Source organism: Oryza glaberrima, chromosome 7, assembly GCF_000147395.1.
Source record: "Oryza glaberrima chromosome 7, OglaRS2, whole genome shotgun sequence".
In the NCBI taxonomy this organism is placed as follows: Eukaryota; Viridiplantae; Streptophyta; class Magnoliopsida; order Poales; family Poaceae; genus Oryza; species Oryza glaberrima.
The window spans coordinates 24900948-24922565 of NC_068332.1; the positions used below are offsets into that span (position 1 = coordinate 24900948).

At 40.8% G+C, this 21618-nt stretch overlaps 3 protein-coding genes and 1 pseudogene across 5 annotated transcripts; 1 reads left to right on the top strand and 3 right to left on the bottom strand.

Moving 5' to 3' along the window:
- Window positions 1-2637: 2637 nt before the first annotated feature.
- On the bottom strand, window positions 2638-8538 carry LOC127779551 (E3 ubiquitin-protein ligase AIRP2-like). Of its 2 annotated transcripts, XR_008018673.1 has the most exons (6): window positions 8318-8538; window positions 6413-6563; window positions 6262-6328; window positions 5939-6173; window positions 3491-4140; window positions 2638-3014 (listed from the first exon to the last, which is right to left on the bottom strand). XR_008018673.1 is itself a non-coding variant. In XM_052306357.1 (5 exons), exons 1-5 carry the CDS (start codon window positions 8380-8382, stop codon window positions 3930-3932), a joined length of 729 nt encoding a protein of 242 aa, XP_052162317.1. In that variant the 5' UTR covers window positions 8383-8538; the 3' UTR covers window positions 3060-3929. The 2 variants fall into 2 exon arrangements, 1 of the variants encoding a protein (XP_052162317.1); XM_052306357.1 differs by lacking the exon at window positions 2638-3014 and having other exon boundaries at window positions 3060-4140.
- Window positions 8539-10287: 1749 nt separating this feature from the next.
- LOC127779552 (uncharacterized) lies at window positions 10288-11985 on the bottom strand. Its single transcript, XM_052306359.1, has 4 exons — window positions 11802-11985; window positions 10879-10918; window positions 10692-10792; window positions 10288-10605 (listed from the first exon to the last, which is right to left on the bottom strand). The coding sequence occupies exons 1-4, from the start codon at window positions 11874-11876 to the stop codon at window positions 10519-10521; spliced, it is 303 nt and encodes a 100-aa protein (XP_052162319.1). The 5' UTR covers window positions 11877-11985; the 3' UTR covers window positions 10288-10518.
- A 1493-nt stretch (window positions 11986-13478) lies between these two features.
- On the top strand, window positions 13479-17146 carry LOC127779372 (nucleolar protein 56-like; annotated as a pseudogene).
- Window positions 17147-17295: 149 nt separating this feature from the next.
- Window positions 17296-21524, bottom strand: LOC127779373 (pentatricopeptide repeat-containing protein At1g01970). 2 transcript variants are annotated; one of them, XM_052306106.1, is made up of 3 exons: window positions 21219-21524; window positions 19019-19582; window positions 17296-18527 (listed from the first exon to the last, which is right to left on the bottom strand). In XM_052306106.1, exons 2-3 carry the CDS (start codon window positions 19460-19462, stop codon window positions 17652-17654), a joined length of 1320 nt encoding a protein of 439 aa, XP_052162066.1. In that variant the 5' UTR covers window positions 19463-19582; window positions 21219-21524; the 3' UTR covers window positions 17296-17651. The 2 variants fall into 2 exon arrangements, with proteins under 2 accessions (XP_052162066.1, XP_052162065.1); XM_052306105.1 differs by having other exon boundaries at window positions 19019-21524.
- Between the last annotated feature and the right edge of the window lie 94 nt (window positions 21525-21618).

A 21618-nucleotide genomic window follows, 5' to 3' on the forward strand; every position in this document is an offset into this window, starting at 1 on the left:
CTTTGTGAGTGACTGTGGGTTTTTCTTTGGGGTGTCTGGTGTAGCATTGGTCCACCTTTTGGTTTGGGCTGAAATGGTGCATGGCTAATGTGGAATGTCATTAGGTTTTTTTTTAAGTAGGTGTTTAATTGGATGGTAGAATAGGACTGTTTTAAAAGATTGCTTTTTATAGAGATGAACTTGTTGGTTGATTTTTTTTCCGATGTGAGGGGTTTATGTTTAACTTGCTTGAAGTTCTATGAAACCACTCGTGTTTGTATAGGAAGGAATGATGATCGTTGGAGGTACATGTTTACATAAATAGCAAAATAAAATAGATATGAGACTACATTCTGGTCATCTATTGTTTATACTGATAGCTAGCTTGATGATTTTTGTTGAGAATGTTGTCCTAGTTTCACATAATAATTGAAAGTTCAAAGTGTTTAACCATGGAAAAGGATTTGCCTAGAACACACCTGAAATTCCACACAAATCATGTATGTCGGGTCTTCTAACCTTTTTGTCTTCTCCAAGATCTACACACCTAAGACTTTGATCGTTGACAAGTTCGACCAATGCTTAATGGTTGAAGACAGTGGATCCAAGCGGCACCTGCAAAAACACCAATGGATATCAACGATTCCGTCTAATCCTTCCATGTCTATCATCAACGATGGAACATCCCCATCCCATCCCTTCAAATGCATCAGATTCCAGCACTTAAAAATAAGTCAGGGACACATGTACATATATATACATCCAAATGTAGATCTACTAATAGATCTAACAAATCTACTTGTTTTTGTTGATAATGTTTCCACCTGACTGAAATAATAATAATTCGAAGTGCATAAAGGAAACGATTCGTTGAGGAACACATACCTGTTTTCTCCAATAGATCAGAAGGATTTTCCTTTGATTTCTCCAAGATCTACATGTAAACTTAGTATCTTGACAAGTAGCACTACCCAATGATGGATGGTGGCCAACAACGGCGCAACAAGGCAACCAAGAACCCATCGCTTGCAAAGATCATCAAAAGGCAACATTGCCAACACACGACATCACAGTTTTGAAAAGTCGAGGACAAATAAATCATCGAAGGGCAAGATGGTGCCATGGTGGCGATGGCAACACCGACGACAGATCGATGTGGAAGGTGGCCCTCCACTAGGCAAATGGTGCAAGATCGGGGTGGTAGGCTTCGATTCATGTAGGGAGATGGCTATCTAGGAAGGAGATGCATACGGCGGGGGGGGGGGGGGTATGGGGAAGAAGATGGAGCGAGGAGGGGGAGGGCTTATATAGTAGGGTTTGGTTAGTTGCACGAATCTCAAGATAAAATCATCGGGCCAAAATGTCGCCCCATTTGTTGAGTAGTCACACGAATCTTAACACAAAATCATCGGCCCTAAGGTATCACTCATTCTGTTAATAACTTTTTCACCCACTACAAGGATGATTTTCTTTGCAAATGTAGTGGGCCAAGCCTATTAAACATCACGCTACCCTTAGAATGCATTAGAAGATGATGGCACGTTTATCATATATGATAAGAAAAAAAATTTTATCTACGTGATTACCTACATCTATATTTGAAAATTTATTGTTCTGTTCGATAATAGCTTCCAAAGCCCTGACTGACTTTGTGAGATCAACATTTATGTCGAAATTAAATGCCCCTTCGTGTTATTACGAAAAACTTATTTATGTAGAGTTTGGCTCCATAGGAGTCTGTGTTAATCAAACTGGCCTTGAGTTACACACTTATTTGGTCTACAAGGCATGCACAGCAAAAAGAGCGGTACGCGTATCATCTAATGGAGCCACACCTTACATCTTGAGACTCTGATTATAGACTCTCCACTTCAACTGACCTGGCGCGCCAGGCGCCATAAGGTCCATTGCAAAAACACCACCCATCCATGTTGTGTCTATAACACATATGTTGTCAACATGGTTACATCATGTCTATCTCCGTATTTATAGAGATGACCCAGGTTATAAACCTTGATACTAGCGGTATTCATTTACCACGATTAACTCAAAAGTCATCTTGCAACTTATTCGAAACATATTCCAACAATAATCTTATATATCTAAGTCTGTAGTATGACAACACATTTCTTTTGCTTGATATATACACCGTTTTAAAAAAATTACTGGCCATGAATCTAAATATTGGTATGTCCAAGTTTATAATTATACGCAAAGCCTGGTACGGACTGCTTGATTACTTCTGTCGGGAGAGCAAAACGCTGTACTTCCCGGGTAGGGTTGTTTGCTCCATGAAGCATAATAGCCGTTGCAGGTTCAAAAACAGTATAGGTATAGACTACAGAGTGAACACGGCGTTTAGTTCAGTCTTGGAGGGAACATATGTTTTGAACTTCCGTTAGGATACTCCCTTTCTTAACGAGGTAGAGGCTGCCTCGAAGATGATGATCAAGCTACTAGCTAATACAGGCATGGATTGTTCGTGCCATATTTCAAAAGGTACAGTTTATTTAAAAATTTCCTGCAAAAGTATTTACAAAACAACTTTTCTCTAACCTATTCGTTAGAATTATAGAATTTAATTCATCCATACGAGCAATTTTCCTCTGTTGATAATTTATCAAATCATCCTGTTAGAATGCGCCCTAACCTGAACGGACTCATCCCAGTTGTATTATGAGTGATCAAAGTTCAAAGCTACAATATATTTATACAATCTTGTACAGTCGTACTGCAACTGACCATTTCCAAAACATCTTTGAAGTGCATTTTGCTTCGGATTATAAGCCACATTAAGGGAATTTTTTGCACCACATATCTACCAAATTATTTTAAAAAAGAAGCTTCGCAAAATATGGAGGTACGAAATTCTGTGTGACCGAAAAAGGTTGTAGCCGTCTCTTTTGTCATGACTTCATGAGGAATCCTTTAAATTGCTTTGAGCTTTGTCACGCGCTCCGACAGGCGTTTTCACTCTGAAGCTGGACCATTCCGGGAGCCCTCTGAAGTGTTCTGAAGCTGAGCCCAGTAACCCACTGAAGTAAATGACACACATGTGACAGGTTACTGTAAGATCATCAGAAAAGATAAGGGAAAAAAAACAAATTCAGAGATGTACAAATGACAGAAATATTTGGACAAGAACGAAGATAAACTTGATGAGTTTTCATCCTGACAGAGGACATGCTCCAACTCTTAAATTAAGCTCCAGAGGTTAAATCTAGAGTTGAGTTGTGTAGCAGCATAAACCCAGCTCCACCTCTCTAGTTCATTTTGTGAGAATGCTTCACCTAACTCCGCTCTTATTTTAGATGGGGCTAAAACTATTTACACTGTTTGGCTGGACTCCAATTACAGAAAAGGTAAAGTTGTGCCAAACAGGCTCAGAAGTATCCAACTGCAGAGCTCCAAATGCAGTGGAGTTTCTCCATTTTCAGAACGTGCAAGACATTACAGAGATAAGAGGATGCACGTGCAGCAGATCAGGAAATTATTATTGGGGATACTGTACCAGTTCAGACTCTTGTCTCACTTCTGTGCACGATCAAATCAGTGGCCCTCCATTTCTTGATTCTTCTTCCAGGAACTGAAAACTCCCCATTCACAACGAGCAACAGCATCGTACAGGAGCAATCAAGCTGTCAGGATGGCATTCTTCACTGTTTCATGGGTGAAAGTGAAATGCTTACAATTAAAAGAAACAAAGTCAATGGTTGCTGGTTCTTCCTTACTTACAGACTGACTGGCATCAGATTCTCCTAAATCCTCACAAAGGCACACACCATACAGCCAAGAACAATTTACATATATACCTTTGTATAGCGAGCCTCCTCGGCGAGCTTAGCTGCTTACAGCTTTTACAAGCGGGGCAGCATGAACACCAAGGGCTCCACAATTTCTACAGCACTAGTAGTAACACACCAGTAAAGAATTGGTGCATGAGTGCAAGGTCATTTTACGTGGGAATCGTAAACGTCAAAAACAGTTTCAGGGATGACCGTGGGCAACTTGTCTATGTACATGAAGAGCCGCCTAAGATTTTCCTTTCGGACCGTCGCCATGTCCACTATGTCCCTGTTATCTGTATATATCCATAGGTCGGCCGAGTTCACTCTCTTGAGACTATCACGGCAGAATGGACAAGACTGGGATCTTGATCTCCTGCAATGAAGAATACATGATAAAGTATACTTCCTCCGTACCATAAAAATTGAATTTTTACCTTTGAACCTTTGTCCCATAAAAATTGTATTTCTACTGATGTGGGACCAATTAAACTGATTACATTTCCTTGTAATCTTCTTCCTTCCATCCCATCTCTAACCTATTATCTCAACATTCCTTTTAATCACGTTTATATATGGAATTTATGCATGTACTACATTCATTAAATAGGGTTATTATAGTCATTTGTCTATCCTCCTAATATGTTCTTAATTCCCTAGAAATTCAATTTTTATGGGACGGAGGTAGTAAGAGTTAGAAAGGTGCCATATTTGCAGATAGTTCATGTTAGGATTATTGAGAACTACATGCTAGAGATACAAATGACATGCTAAGATCAAAATATATGTAACCTGCAGTAACTCAAGCCCTTCTTTGTGCTATAACAGTATGTCAGGATTTACAATCAACTAGTACTAGTTCGAACTTAGCAATGCTCAAGCTGCTAATGCAGAATAGTCAAAGAGTAAAAATGTTCTCCACAAAATTATTACCAAAAAGAATAGACTGAATAACTGATAGCTATGTGCCAGGGTACCCCATGAAAACAGATTTGAGACTTTGAATCACTTAATATGCCAACATACAACCGGCAGCAATTGGCTAATAGTTCTGGCATGGCTAACAGTTTGGCTATGCTGAGCTTTACCCACACCAGTATTGCCTTCTCAATTGAGGTAACATTAACGCGTTATTATCCAAGTTGACAAGATTCATTTCTGAATGTCTCAAGGCATTATGTGCATTAAACAGTGTAGATTTTATAAATTAGGGAAAATTAGGAGGGCCAATTTTCTGGATTAAGTAACACCTCCACCATTTCAATCACTATTCTTTACTTCCTGTATCAAAGATCCAAAATTTTGAACATTTGAACCAGAAATTAATAAACCTGAAAGATCAATATGTCACTGAAAGCAACCAGCCATTTAATAAGAACTGAAATGAGGTTGCTCCATTCCATTAGAGATTGTTAACCACATAGCCTCAAAGGCTCCAATTAACAACTACCACCAGCAAGTTTCCAGAACATGAACTAGTAGTACAGTAGCTAGCAAGCTAAGACCAATCCACTGGGACCTTCAGCCTTCAGGGAACCCAAAAACGAACTCTGTTTATTTTTTCCGTAGATAGAGGATATGAATAATATATACACCCCTTTACTTTAAATGTCTTTGTATCTATTTTTTAATCATCTGTGACCCTCTATCTTTTAGAATATCATCCGTGGGTGGGGTAAGGTTGGAGGACCTTCAATGACTAAGTCAACAGGCCAAGCCCTGTTTCAGGATTAGAAGAAGCAGTGGTAGGTTCTCCATCAGAAAGGCATGGGACATCAAACTCTTGAGCTTTCTTTGAATAAGTCTTTCACTTGTCCAGGCTCAACAGAATAAATGATTTAAATGCAAGCCGCAGAGAGTTCAAGGAAGCACAAAAGGGTCCAATTTTTTATTAGTAAGCACATAGGAACAGGGTAATTCTTTCATTTGATTCTAATAAAATTAGAAGTTGATGAAGCAAGCAACTTGATTGAAGGAATCGAAATATTACTGGCACACCATGATGGTTAGCAACAGTCTCATTGTTTTAATTAATTAAACTGAAGATCCAACATGTAATTTTCATCATGCAGAAGTGCTATTGCTATACAGCTAGAGAAACATAAAAGATATTTTCTGAACTGAACCCCCTTATACAATATAAACGCCACAGAGAGAAGAGTGAAGATGTGTACCAGTCACGGTAGCATTTAATGCACATAGCATGGCTACAAGTTGGAAGAACTACTTTGCCATTTATCTCCATACATATGCCACATTCCTCCTCGATGTTATCATCAATCTCTGAAATCACCATTTTCTGATCTTCATCTCGTCTTCTATATCTTTCTATACAGATTGCCTTTTGTTTCTTGTCTTCCACTTCATTGATCCCTTCATGTAGTTGCATCAAAGAAGGAAATATGACAGCTGCAGAAAAAACCCCAACACTAATGAAAAAAAGAACAGTTCAAGAAATATGTGTAAAACAATAGCATATCCAAAGTACGCACTATACCATAGAATTCCCTAATGCTTGCTTTCCTTTCATGAGCAGACATGGTGGTAGTCCCATCAGCATAAACCTGTATAGTTAAGATTAACCATGGCTCCTAATAAAGCAGAAAGAGCATTAGAAAGGAACTTGGCTAAACAGGACTGTTCTCAACCTTATAAATGAGAATCCTCAACAGCCCAAGTGCACCAGCAAGGTTGCAATCTGTCCACTGCACAAGAAAAAGGAAGAAGTGTGCAGCTGGACAGTATGACATTCTCATCTGAAGACAGGCGCCATCATATTCCCTTCTAAATTCAGCAGCACTGCATTTTTACAAACAAAATAATTTAGTCTAACTATTGTAAAACAATGATCTTAGGCAGCTCAGTAGCTAGACGGCTGTAGAGCTTTATCCAAAAATAACTATTCAAAGTTTGATGTTTGGAGTAGAGCTGAATGTCTCATGAGACTCAGGTGACTTTCTGCAAGTTTGATATACATGGTACGGTAGGACCTTCAATAAAAGGACTTGTATCACAGTATGGGGGTATTAACAATATGGTCGATGTTATACGTGAATGGCTAAAAATATGGTTGCAGACCTATGCTAACAGTTTGCAATAGGTGTACTCAAATCAACAAACCATTTGTCATCATTCTCTACATATAAAATTTGAAAACTAAATAAATAAATGTACTCTCATGGCTACTCCGTGCACATGTTTATTGAAAGTTGAAATTTCAGAAACAATTAAGGCACCTGGTACATAGACTCAATATTTCAACTCATCTGTGATACATTGTAAAAACCTTGGAATAGATCTATTAAAGCAAATAAATTAGTTGTCAGGAATGTAAAACACTTGTTTTCAACCTGTCACTTGGTTATTTCTGAAAAAAAAAACAAATTAAACATGCACATTATCTCCACAGTGAATAGAAAACAACTCCATAGAGTCATATTTTGTATATGCAGCTCCAACCAAAAGATGTAACAGCAACATGGATCATAGAAATCACCATTTACTAACTGGACATCTCAATCATTAACCAACATGGACCCTGGTTCATAGACTGATGAATGTCTCAAGTTTCAACAAGTCTCTTGACACATTGTAAAAACATCAAAACAGGTCTATCATACCAAACATAGTAGTTGTCACGAATGTAAAATATGCTCTCTGCCTGTCACTTAGTTATTTCATAAAAAAATGCATTAATATATTGCTTCTTTATCTCCACATAGGACAGTAAGCAACAACTCTATAGGGGTCAAGTGAAATACTAAATTACCATGGCCAACATAGTAACATGAGAGCCATTTTTTTTTTTACACAGCTCCAACCAAAAGATGTAACAGCAACATAATAAAATTCATGATCAGTAGTTAGTTGGGCCAAATGATATTAGCTCTTAGTGTGTAGCGCATGTTGTGGACAACAATTTCCAAATACGGCTTTCAGAACACACGATGATAGCGAATTGTGATGAACCAGCAGCACAACTGCATAGCACACCGACAACAACAAAAAAGAAAACCTCATGATGACAAAACCAAAGTAGTACAAACAGACCTGCAAGGCCAAAGGAGATAGCTTTGGCCACTTAAGCAGTATATCTGGTGACAGGTGTTACTGCAGCCATGAAAGGCCATTACCAGCAGAAACTTTCAGTACTACTGAAGCAATATAAACAGGGAACACATCCAAGGTATCGCAAGTCCTAACATATATGCCTATTAAAATGTCTAACCACAAATCGAGGTGACTAAGAAAATGTCAGCTTGATACCTTCTAAACAGTCTCCAACTAGACTGACCATACTGAGCAGTGAACATCAAACATCACCACCAGTGAGATCACATTTGCGCCGCAGCAACGTCCCCATAGAGTAATCCTAATGTACCCCCATCCAAGCCAGCCCCCAAATCAACACACAACAAGCTCAACGAATTTCAGAAAGCACATATCAATACTATCTCACAGCAGGAGCAGCAGCCTCTACCCTCAGCACTGGACACAGGAAGAACACAAGCAGGAGGAGGAAGAGGAAGATGAAACGGGCGAGCTGAACTCACAGCGAGTTGGCGTGCTGGATGTCGGCCTCGAGCACCTTCAGCGAGTCCCTGAACGACCTGCCCATCGACGAACTCCGCCGCCGCCGTGACCATCCACCAAACCCAAAACCTCCCCCCGAACTCTACCTCCCGATCTCGCAGCGTCACCTCGCCGGCTTCCTCCTCCTCCTCCGGTGGTGTACGGCTCGGCTCGGGGTCAGGTCAGCTCAAGCGGCGGCGGTCAGTGGGGCGAGGCAATTTAAAGCGGGGCATGGATGCCTTGCGTGCACGGGAGGGAGGGAGGCCGTACTACGGAGTCGATGACATGTGGGGACAGCCACCCCGGGCCCACGCGTCGGTGACGGCGGGGGCGGTAGGGACAGCCGCGTGGGGCCCGGACGTCAGTGAGTGTGGGTAGGCTGGCGATGAGACATGGCCCGGTGGGAGGGGAGGGGTGGGGCCCAGGGAAGGTTGCCACGTTCGCTTCTGGAAGGTGCGATGAGCTCGCTAGCTAACCCCATGTCCGTTTTTTTTGTTTTTCTTCTAAACTTTTCTCTCCCCATCCGATTCAACAGTCCGTGATAAGAAACATTACGAGCACACGTATGTAATCACAGGGGAAATTCCAGTGTTTACCAACAGCCTCAATGTTTGTCATATTGTCCTCTCAAAAAAAAAAAACGTTTGTCATATTGAAGAAAAAAAATCGAAACAGTATATTTATAAATAAAAAATAATTTATAAATAAAACTTTTATATGTGTGTTCTTAACGGTTTAAAAGCAAAGCTAAAAAATAAGCTACGATGAAAAAACCCTCAAAATCAACTCTAAATTTAAGGTTGAAAAGTTTAAATTTTAGTTGATAAGCATAAGCATAAATAAAAATACGAGGCTGCAAGTTCTAAAATCCAAGATGATTATGGTGCAAACTTTCATAACTGCGTTAATAGCAGCAATTCAAAAACCGGAACTGGGAAATTGACTGCCATGGAAAAAAAATACAAATTAAACTCTAAATTGAGTTTCACATTTTAAAAATTGAGTTTGGATGACAAGCTAAGATGATTGTGGTGCAAACTTTCAAAACTGACTTATTAGCAATTTTCAAGCCGATGCTGATAAATAGACTATGTGAGAAAAAACTTTTAACCTGGGTTTAAGTTTTAAATTTGACATGGATGCTTGTATTTAAACCTAATTATCCCTTCAGTGATAGGCGTTATCCGTCAATAGCGAGACGTCCGTGATGATTTAGTCAATCTCAACATACGTTGGTCCAATTTTTTTTTTGAAGGTGTTCACAGGTTTACAGGTTTAGGATGTTCATATGTGTTCATAAAGGTGAATGTGTGAGCATTTTTGAGTGTATGTGTTTGCAGTGTTTCTTAAAAAAAAGGTTTTTAAACCGTGGATGATAAACTAACAAGGAAACGAGTGAGGCTCCCCTTACCCAGCTCCTTTCGCTGTCGAATTTGGTGCCATTTCGTGTGATTAACCTGCTTGCACGCGGATGGGATTGTGTTCATTAGTTCTATGTTTCCCTTGTCACGAGGCTAATGCTGGTTTCCCAGGGATCGAGTGGATGGTTATGGTTACATGAGTAGTTTGGGAAATTGAGGAGCATTGAGAACAGTAAAATTAGCAGTATCAACCACTAATGCAAATGGATGGCATGATTGGAGGATGCTTTTAGTCTGAACAAGTGGTAGGAGGATATTTTTCCTTGGTGAAAAAAAAGGATGCAATGGTGCATGAATGTGAGAGGCAATGTGAGTTACAAGTAAAGTGATGACCTTTTTTGTCTTCTGGCATGAAAGTTGTCGGAGCAATCACACACCCACCTTCATCAAAAAAGATCAAAATATCTTTGCTTAATCACATTACTCTTGAGTTCTCCAAAAGATTTCATGTCATATCAACTGTACATTGAGTTGAATTGCAGCAATTTTTTTCACTTTTCAGCACTGAAATCATCTTGCGAAATGGGAGATGACAGGGAGTCGCACCCAATTTTGTGTAATAGTCAAATACAAGCAGTTTAATTATGTTTCAAAAATTCGAAATCAATACCTTGCTTTAACCATACCCATCAAGATCGCTAGAATAGTTTTGGCTAAATTCATGGATGGTGCTAAGAACACGCAGTCCACAAAACCACAAGATCATACACAGTGCTTCAATTTAAACAAATTTAGCTTTAGGTCCAGCTTGGTAGGGCTCTCTATCTTGAATCTGCCTCTTTCAATGCGCGGATGAGATGGGTGATACGGTACTGGAGCTTCTCGTTCTCTATGATTAGCTTCTTGTTCTACAGAGATCGTTCATAGATATGGTTATATATCAAACAGCTGTATGATGGTGACAATTGGTGACATTTTCAAGCTAGATGAATACCTTTTCCTTTTCAGCAAGACATTCTGTGTTAACTGCATCAAGCTTTGACTGAAGATCTTTCACGGCTGATGAATTTGTCTCTGAACCACTCGTCAGGCCATCTGATAAATCAACCATGTAAACGAACAATGAGGCATTTCTCTTACCAACAAGCACCTGTGAAATGCTACACCCATATTTAACTTACCTTTGTTCAGCAGCAAGGCTTCCAGCTTTGCTAAACGTGTCTACAAGATGAAAGAAACAGCGTAAGATATGGGAACAAAACATTGAGAAGACCACCTGTACCTATTTCGCATTCGTGTAACCACAGCAACCAAGCCAGATGAGAATGCCATTGCTTTCGATGCGTGGCTGGTCAAACACATCAATTCATGCTGACTGACAATAAAGAAACATAGCCATGCGGCATACCTCCCAGGACAACTATCAGTCTAAAACCACTGAGTTATCCAGTAGACGTTGGTAGGTATTAGGTAATACAGCAACAAGCCAAATTCTCAATCTAATTTAGGCACTTGCCGTGGCATGGGGGAAAGCTAGTCCTATACTGAAAAGGATCGCGATTTGTAAGTCCGAGGCATACATTAGAATTTATTAACATATGGAATTAGGTTGTCTCTATTAAAGCAGACCGGAGGTGAGAACTTGTCTTTATGTAGTACATATCACGCAGACCTCGCCCTAAAACATCATTACCACCATACTCTAGATAACGCAAAAATTGTACGTTTTTTCGAAGTTTCCTCAGGTTCTTTCATGCCAAAACTTTCAATTGGTGATCATATGGATTATCCACTGAAATCAGGTAACACCACCAAGTCATCAAAGGATAATATAAGAGCAAAGGGAATCTAAAATATGCTAGCACTAGCTACTAGTTCATCGCTCAACCGATTTGACTTTGCTCCAAATCAAGCCCACCATACGAACTGACCATCTATGTTCTAGTTTCTGGAAAAGTAAAAATTCTTACTAGTTCCATTTACTTCCGCTCTTAGCAACAACGAACGAATTTAACAACTTAATAACCTAATAACAACTCTGACCACAGCGAAACGAAGCGCGGATAGACGACGGTCAGGAACTCAAGGATACGAGAGCGCGAACCTCGGCATCGGAGGCCCTATCGTGGAAGGGCCTGAGGGCCTCCTCCAGACCCGCCGCCGACGCCGCCGCCGCCATGCTCGCCGCCGGTCGACTGAACCCCTCGAATACCCTCTCCTTGGACTCACTACTGGGAGGAGACTTTTTTCTTTTTCTTTTTTTTTTCAGTTAATTGGGATTTGGGGAATGGTCGAATCGAAGCTAAACGATGGGCTCGGATACGGCCCGGTAAAACTGTGAGTCTGTGAGGCCTTCAGGCGGTGTAGCATAAAAAAAAAGTCCATAAAATAAAGGTGAAAAGTTTATTTTTGTCTCCCTCGGTTTAATTACCATCACTCAACCCCGGAACCAGTTATACACAGTTCCCTCAGTTATCAAAAGCAGTTTTATTGTGTGTCTCTTTGCGTGTGGACGAGGTTTTTTTTTTTCATTGGTGCATTTTCTCCATCGACGTTCGTCGGAGCTCCACCTAACAATTACTATTCTAGAGCATTTTAAATATCATACAAACATAACACGTCATCTAGAATATAATATTGTAAAGTTCAACATACAATTACGTCGAATCATCTTCCTCCATAATTTTCACAACATTTTAAATCATCATTTCTATAATGTTTTACTAGCCTTTATTCATCCGTAAATTTCACAGCAAACGTCTTATCGTTGTGATTCCTCCCCTGCTACAAGCCCCATAGTTTGGGTCGCCGCGGGTTTCTCGCTGAGTCAGACAGCTAGTGCGTGTGAGTTGGCATCGGAGCTTTAGCAACGTGCCTGTCGCCTCAGCACCCGAGTCTGACAGTGACAAACCTACCTCGACTACATCACTACAGTGTAGACCTTCTCATCTTTGTCGACACTTCCAGATTTGGCGAAGAGAGACGGACGAAGCCTCATCCAAACGCCGCCACCCTCGTGGATGCAACGAGCACAAGCTCCTTTCTAGGGGTACGGTCGTCAACGAGCTCAAGCTTGCGAAGCACAATATAGAGGCAAGCACTCATATAAACTGTACACTCACCACTATAAACACACGCACAAACACATATTAACCCCTACGAGTACCTCTGACCGCTTCTTTAGCACATCAACAACCTCAAGCATGTTTGGCTCTGTTACGCTTGCAAAATTATGTACCTACAAGCGTGCCATACATTTGTCAGAGTAGAGAATAAACATGTCCATATAAGAGAATTGACGTGATTTAAAATGCAACAAACATGAAGTTAGCTAGTCCAAAATAAAAAGCTTGGATTAAGGGTGTTCAAAAGTGAAACTTATACGACAAAAGGTGGCTTAAAGTACAATTCACTCAAATCGATGGAGTAAATTAACGATATTGTTTATGCATATTGCTTCCTTTGTCCTTACTGACATTATTACCTCGGAGACGTATGACAAATAACAAATACCAAAACTGTAAAAATGTATTAGAACGGTTCAGATTTTAACAGCCCAAATAGCAATGGATTTTGGCCAAAATAAAGAGCTTTTAGTAATAAAAGAAAAACACATATATCTAATAAAATTAGTTGAATACCCAAAATTTTACTAGTAATTTTATTTCTAGCAACCATTGATCCAAATCGAACGACCGAGACTCCCTGACTTGGCGCCAGGCAAAACCACCATAAATAACGGCGCCCCGCGAAATCCCATTTCCCTCTCCCCTAAAACCCTAACCTCCGAAGTCGCGCGGTCGCCGCCGCCGACGAACTTTGCGGCGGCGATGGCGCTGTACCTGCTCTTCGAGTCGGCGTCGGGGTACGCGCTGTTCCACGCCCACGGCGTCGACGAGATCGGGCAGGGCGTGGACGCCGCCCGCGCCTCCGTGCTCGAGCTCCAGCGGTTCAGCAAGGCCGTCAAGCTCGCCGGCTTCTCCCCCTTCTCCTCCGCCGTCGACGCGCTCAACCAGTGCAACGCCATCTCCGAAGGTACGGCGCCTTCTCGCCTCCGCCGATCCCCTGCTCGCTCTCCTGAATGATTGATAGGTGATGCGATGGTTGAGTGGTCGTGTGCAGGGATTATGACTGATGAGCTGAGGAGCTTCCTGGAGCTCAATTTGCCCAAGGTGAAGGAGGGGAAGAAGGCTAAGTACAGCGTCGGGGTCATGGAGCCCAAGGTCGGGTCCCATATCTCCGAGGCCACCGGGATCCCCTGCCAGTGCAATGAGTTCGTCCAGGAACTGCTCCGCGGAGTGCGGCTACACTTCGATCATTTCATTGATCAACTCAAGGTTGTTGATTTCACATTTGCGCTTGTTTCTACTGTATGTTTGATGACATCGTATTGTAACTGATCTGAATAGGGGCATGTGGCCATGTGGGGGTGGATGGTAGCACTATGCCTTCTGCAGTTCTGCACTGGTGCAATCTCAGTTACTGCAATAGTATTGTGTCGCTGATCGATGTTTTGATGCTTATACTGCACTCGGAAAACTTGAAGTCCTGATCAAATTACAAATTCTAATGCTCCTAGCTTAAATTTTATTTTGCGTGAATTTGGTCTGTAGAGTTACTGACTCTAGGATTTTACTACTTGCTGCTTGACATAGCATCTTTGTTATCCAATGCAACTTTACTAGACTATGAAGTGATTTGCTTGGAACTCCATACAGAGAGGTTCTGCATTATAACCCTCTGTTATTGCTACCATGTTTGTTGGACTGCAATGCTTTGATGCTTTCATATGTTCCTTGCATAAAATGGTTTTTTTCCTGTTATTGTTTGTTTACTTGCTCCTTTGTTTTCGATTGCAGCCAACTGACTTGGAAAAGGCTCAGCTAGGCCTGGGGCATAGCTATAGCAGGGCAAAGGTTAAGTTCAATGTGAACCGTGTGGATAACATGGTAATTCAAGCGATTTTTTTGTTGGATACACTTGATAAGGATATCAATTCCTTCTCCATGAGAGTGAGGTTTGTTGCCATCTTTTGCTTAATTTACATGTTCATTGTTTAGTGATTTTTATTTAGATTTTTAGATGTTGTGACTGGAATTTAATCACCTCAATTATGTTTTGATGCTGATGTGTCCTGAAAATATTCTAGTTGTTTGTTCTTGATTTCATTTGCTCCATGGTATCCCAGATTGTCTTTGGTTATATTTTGGTATCTTACTCCTAGAAATGCTATGCCGTGGGCATGCAGTTATACCATCTTTACATTCACATGGTCCAGCTGAGAAAGACTGGACCACCAGCATGGCCTCTCTATTTATCCTTTATGGTTAAATTGAATTTGCTCGATTCCTCTGATCACATTCATCCTCTTTGTATCTCTGCTGAATGTTCGAGTGAGTTCTAATGCAATTTAATATTTTTCCATGTATCTAAATGTTAAATTCTCAAGTATGGGTACTTCTGGTGTAGTGGTATACCATGTGGAGGATTCCTATAACATGCTGCAAGTGCATGCGACGTTTATGACTGGAACACCCTCATGTATATCTGTATTAGTTGTGATTACAATTTGGTTCTTTGTCAAGGCTCTTCTTTCCTCTCTTTTATGCAATGACAAATTCAGGTGGGGAATCTCTCCCCCCCCCCCCCCCCCCCCGGTGAGTTAGTCAAAAAAAAAAAAATCTAAAGCTATATGCCATCGAGATATCAAACCGTCCACGTGGCATTATCTCATGTTTTGTTATGCTTGTGATGGGCGTGGTAACAAACTTATTTTTACCAATTCTGTTGACGCAATACGTTAAAAATACTCTGTGCGATATTGGTATCGATGTAATAAATTGGTGCTTAACCACAATGCAGGGAATGGTATTCTTGGCATTTTCCTGAGCTGGTCAAAATCGTGAATGATAACTACGTTTATTCTAAGATTGCAAAGTTTGTGGTGAACAAATCTGATTTAGCAGAAAAAGACATCCCAGCTTTAGCAGATATAATTGGAGATGAGGACAAGGCAAAAGAAATTGTTGAAGCAGCAAAGGCATCCATGGGTAACTATAATACAATTTGCTCCATAATTGAGTATGTCCCTAATAGTCGCAGTAGTGGCTTCTTTGCAGTTCACTTATGTTCTCCATGGTGTTTTCAGGCCAGGATCTTTCACCAGTTGATTTGATCAATGTCCAACAGTTCGCTCAAAGGGTCATGAATCTATCTGAATACAGAAAAAATCTTTATGAGTATCTAGTAACAAAGATGAATGACATTGCACCAAATCTGACATCATTGATTGGTGAAATTGTTGGAGCTCGGTTAATCTCTCATGCTGGCAGTCTTTCAAATCTTGCGAAGTGCGCTGCTTCCACTCTTCAAATTCCTTGGCGCTGAAAAGGCACTTTTCAGGTACTTAATACTTATGATCTTCTTATCTTCTTTCAATCCCTCATTGGTTATTGTCAGTTCCTTTCAAAGTCTTTTAAAGTGAAATATTTCAAATCTTTTTACCTTTATGATCTGTGAAATCTTACGATTGCTCTCTCCATTTAACTGCAGAGCTCTGAAAACTCGTGGTAACACACCCAAGTATGGCCTCATATTCCACTCATCTTTTATTGGCCGTGCGTCAACTAAGAACAAGGGCAGAATAGCTCGATACCTGGCAAATAAATGTTCCATTGCCTCACGCATCGACTGTTATTCAGGTTAGTTGAGAACTTTGTTAGCATGCTTTACACATGGTTATTATCTGATCTATGTTTTTCTCATTTGATTGTGGATTCCAGAGTTGAATACCTCAGTTTTCGGTCAGAAGCTGCGCGAACAAGTTGAGGAGAGACTAGACTTCTATGACAAGGGTATTGCACCGCGTAAGAACCTTGATGTGATGAAAGCTGCTATTAATGATATGACAAATGCCGTCTCAGAGGATGGTGGTGGTAAGGGCTCTTTGTTCATTCATATCTGTCAGATTGGTACAACTTGTATTTCATGTAAGCATATTAATTTTTAATTTACACGCTGGCCAAAAAAATTCTTTCAGAAAAAGAGAAGAACGACACATCTGCTAAGAAAAATAAGAAAAAGAAGTCTAAAGCTGAAGCTGATGGTGAAGAAATGGACCTTGATAAGCCTGCCAAGGTTGCTGCAGAAGAGGCTGATCCAGAAAATGAGAATAAGAAGAAAAAGAAGCACAAGCTAGAGGAACCACAGGATCAGGAGATGGCAGTCAATGGCAATCTCGAACAAGATGAAACTCCCAAGAAGAAGAAGAAAAAGAAGAAGCCGGAGGCTTCAGAAGATGTTGAGCCTAGGACAGCCACTGAAGGAAAGAAGAGAAAGAAGAAAAAGTCCAAAACTGAGAACGACGATGTGTAGTTATAAATTGCTAGTACTTTGAGTGTTACTTGATGAAGGTGTAGGATCTGATTCATGTACAAGAATGGATTAAATCGGGCCCGAACTATTTAACCCTTCATTGATGGGTACTGGAGCCATCAATTTTTGAGACCTTGAGAAGGTTTATAATATAGCGAGGAATGGTTTGAAATGGCGTAGATATATTCGGTGTCCCTATATGTGCTTGGTTCATATATCATCAGTAGCTTTCAATCTTTCACGTGTCCCCATCCTAAAATATTGTTGATAATGAGTCATGATCAACTTAAGTGTCAAGGATAACATTGCTGCTCTTGTTAGAGCTTCCTTGTAACATTGCTGCTGTTCTGGGTATCAAAATTCTAGTTAGGGCCTAGGGGTTCCTCTAAGAGTTACATGTGATGCATATCACCTTGGATGGAGCCTTTTCTTTTCAGATAGCTTAATTACCATCTTATCGTAGTATCGCCTGTGAAATCCCAAACATGTATACAAGTTTGCATTGTAATCTGACTCATGGGGCAGCACATGTCCTTGTTGCCAGTCAAGAATGTTGCAGGTTTGTGTTGCAGCTAGCTAATCACTTGTGTTGCAGAGATGATGCAAAACTGCGTTTGCTCTTGCTCCTCCTCCTCTTGATCTTCCTGTCTGATGCGAGGTTCTTCTTCCTGTCTACTTCAAGGGTGTTCTTCCTGTCTACAGCGAGGTCCTTCAGTACCTGTTCGACTTCTTGAACAACACCAAGTCTTCTGAGCCATCCTGCAAGCAGCTGAGAAGGTTCTTGGCCAATAATAACGCCGTTCTCCTCGAGCTCTGTCAAAAATGCCAGTGCTCCTTCTAGCCTGTTCACCTTCTCATAAGCCCCCAATATCAAAGCAATGCATTTGTTGCACGGTGTGATTCTCGCGCTTCTCATATTCCGTGTTACTATCATCGCTTCGTTGATTCGATCCGCGAGGCAGTAAGCATTCACCAGAAGTGCGCAAAGCTTTGTGTCAGGTACTATCCCTGCGAATTGTATGGCATCGAAAACTCGCTGTGCCCCTTCTGAATCGCCTTTGTATGAATAGGCTCTCAGCAATGCCTTGTAAACTTCCTTTCCTGCAACAATCTGCTGATCCCCCATTTCACTGATCATGTCTTCTGCTTTGTCTAACATGTCAGCCCTGATGTAAGCCATGATCATTGAACCGTATACACGCTTATCCATCGGTAGGCCAAGCAATCCGATCTCGTTGAAAATTTCTTTTGCACGAGTGAGATCTCCGGCTTTACTGTACATGTCCATCAGTGCAGTCAACATAACTTGATCGCAAGGCAAACCTCTGCTTTTCATGGCATGGAATGCATCCTCAGCTTTCTGCAATAGCTTTTGTTTGCCATATATGTGGATCAATTTGGTGTAGTCACGGACATTTGCCTCAAAAGAATCCTCCAGCAATGCATGCTCGAGCACCTACAAAACATATACACTATTTGCTAATTAATTTGTTAGGACACAAGCTTTAAAGCCAATTACCACCAATGCAGCTCAGAAGTTCAGATATTCAGATCCAATGTACAGCAAAGAGTTCAATTCAGAATTTCAGAAATGTTTAACCCAACATCAAGTAACTTCAGAAATGTTTAATAAAGGGTTCCTCGATAATGTCCTTGAGCCAATTTGGTGCAAACAATGATCATTTGAGCCAATCACATTCCCCAAGAATGTCATTCAGCCAATTTGGTGCCAGCAATGATCATTTAAACTAATCACAGCAGCAAGCAGAGATTCATTCCAACCAAACAAATGGCAAGAAATAAAACATAATGAATCCTAAATACTTAAAAAAAACATGAAATCTATTGTTCCCTATGTGTTCCACTACTTCAGCAAGCATTAGACCAGCTCAAGATCCCCATTTTGCTACCAAGATTTAGCAGCAAGACTCTGAAATGCATACTGACCTCAGCAAGGAGAGGGCTCTCCATAGCCGTGAGCTCCTTCATCACCAGCAACCAATCCGTCCTCTTGGGCTTCATGGCTTTCACCCAGAACACGAGCAGCGCACCAAGAGTCTCCTCATCCTCATCTCCATCCTGATCAGGAGGAGGCAAGCACACGAGGCGCGCCATCAGGGCCCTGCAGCGATTGGGAAGCTTGGGGGAGAGCCCCCGAATCGCCTCCCACTGAGGCTCCGACGGCGCCGACCCGAACGTGTCCCACCTGAACCTCGGCGTCTCTCCCGCCGCCGCCGCCTGCTCGGCCTCCATGGAAGCCAGTGGCTGCTCCGCTACTTGCCGACCGGGCACGCACGCGCACGCGCATCGGGAAGGCGCCCTGGCGTGCGTGGTGGCACTGGGAAACTGGGAGGTCAACGAGTATATCGCCGGAACAGCCAGCGAGATCATCGGAGAAGGGACGAGACGGCAGAGGAGAGCTCGCCGGAGAAGGCGAGGACAGTGACACTGTAGCCGAAGGAGAAAAGCTCTATCCAATGTTTAGAGATTGCTGCCACTTTTGAACCCCCACTGAAATTTAGCAATGTTAAATTTCAGGAGTATTTGGTTTTAAGCCTTATGGCCTTATTTAGATTTAAAAAATTTTGATCAAAAACATCACATCAAATGTTCGGACACATGGAACAATAAATGTGAGGAAAAAACAATTGCACAGTTTGCATGTAAATTGTGAGACAAATCCTTTGAGCCTAATTACGTCATGATTTGACAATGTGATGCTGCATTAAACATTTGCTAATGATAGATTAATTAGGCTTAATAAATTCGTATCGCAGTTTACAGATGAAATCTGTAATTTGTTTTTATTATTAGTATACGTTTAATACTTTAAATGTGTGTCCGTGTACTTAAAAACTTTACACCCAAAGAACTAAACACACCCATACATCAATTTTTGGAGATGTTCATAAGAATGAAAGCTCTTGAAATTACCAAATCTTAATACAGTATGATAGTATTGATTAAAATACGTCTGGTTTTCCTACTGAAAAAATGGCAAGAACAAAAACGGTCCTAAATAAAAACATAAATTTGAATGCCAAAATTGCAAGAAAACAAATCAAACATACTGCCAGTATAATCCTAAAACTAAATGCTACTGAAATTTACTTATAAAAACTGTACTTAATTTTGATAGTGTCAATAAACACCACCTAGCCTCAACTGAACTTATTTTTTTTTAAAGACTAGCAAAATGCCCGTGCATTGCAACGGATGAAAACAATATAATTTTAATAATTAATCTGTCACATGGTAAATCATCCATTTCAATCATTGACACTTAATAAATAATACGTGAAAATATTTAGAAATACATCAACATGATTGTTTATTAATAATATTTTTCCTTTAAGAATTTTACCTTACATTTTATTATGTTCTCACCTATATATAAATCTATATTTTTCTTTAGTTTTATGTATGAATCGTACTTAAAATTTATAAAAATATTGAATTCATATTGTTTCTAACATTCTATTGTTATTAGATTGTACTTGACATATATCATTTTGTTTTTTTATTCTAAACTATAGTTGATTTGAATTTATTAATTACCTAATTTAAATATCTATATTATTAGTCTAAATTATTTTTAAAATTAAAAATATTAAAATATTATAGATATATCACAATGTTTTAGGGACGGGAAGACAAAGTACGTTCAATGGTTTCAATTTATAACCTGATAAAGAAAGAATGTTAAATTAGATTCATGCCAAGTGGCACAAATGTCTTAGAAAATTTATAACCTAATAAAGAAAAAAAAGTTAAATTAGATTAATGCCAAGTGTCACAGTATATCCTTTAGAAAATTTTGTGGAATAAAAATTACTTATAAGAATATACCTTGATAAAAAGATATTTTGTGTGACTATGGGTAGTTTGTGGTCTAGATTCTTCTTAAGAAATTTACGTGAGTTTGGATGAGTACAAATTATGTGAGCTTACATTTTTCGTTCTAAGGGTGTTTGGATGAGATTCAGTAACCAAATTACATATGCTAAAAACGGAAATCAAAATTAACAACTTGAAAGTAGGTGGAGCTGGGCAGAGGCAGATCTAACCCTGTTTCGGTTGAACCCCCAAACTTTTTGAGGGATAACGCAGAATACCTGATGAGGTGTGGGTAGGGAGGGATGCTCACCGGCGAGCGACGATGCGGTGGAAGCTAGAAGAGGACACCGGGCGCCACCTCTGCTCGCAGGATGGGGATCGGCGCAAGCGGCGGGCGAGGAGACGAAATTCGAGGCCGAGGCCGAGGCCGGATGGGATGGATTAGGATGCTCACCGGTGAGCGAATGCGGCGGGAGCAGGAGGAGGACGCCGGCGCCACCTCTGCTAGCAGGATGGAGATCGGCGCCAGCGGCAGGCGAGGAGACGGGAGTCGAGGGCGGCGGGCGAGGAGACGGGACGGATTGGGGAGGCGGAGGGCGTGCACGCGGTGTCGCCTGCCTATGTATGGGTCATATGCACAGGCCCATGAGGCTGGAGTTTTTTCATCTCCCAAAAACGTTCATCTAAGGTCCCTTATCTTGTCGTTGAGT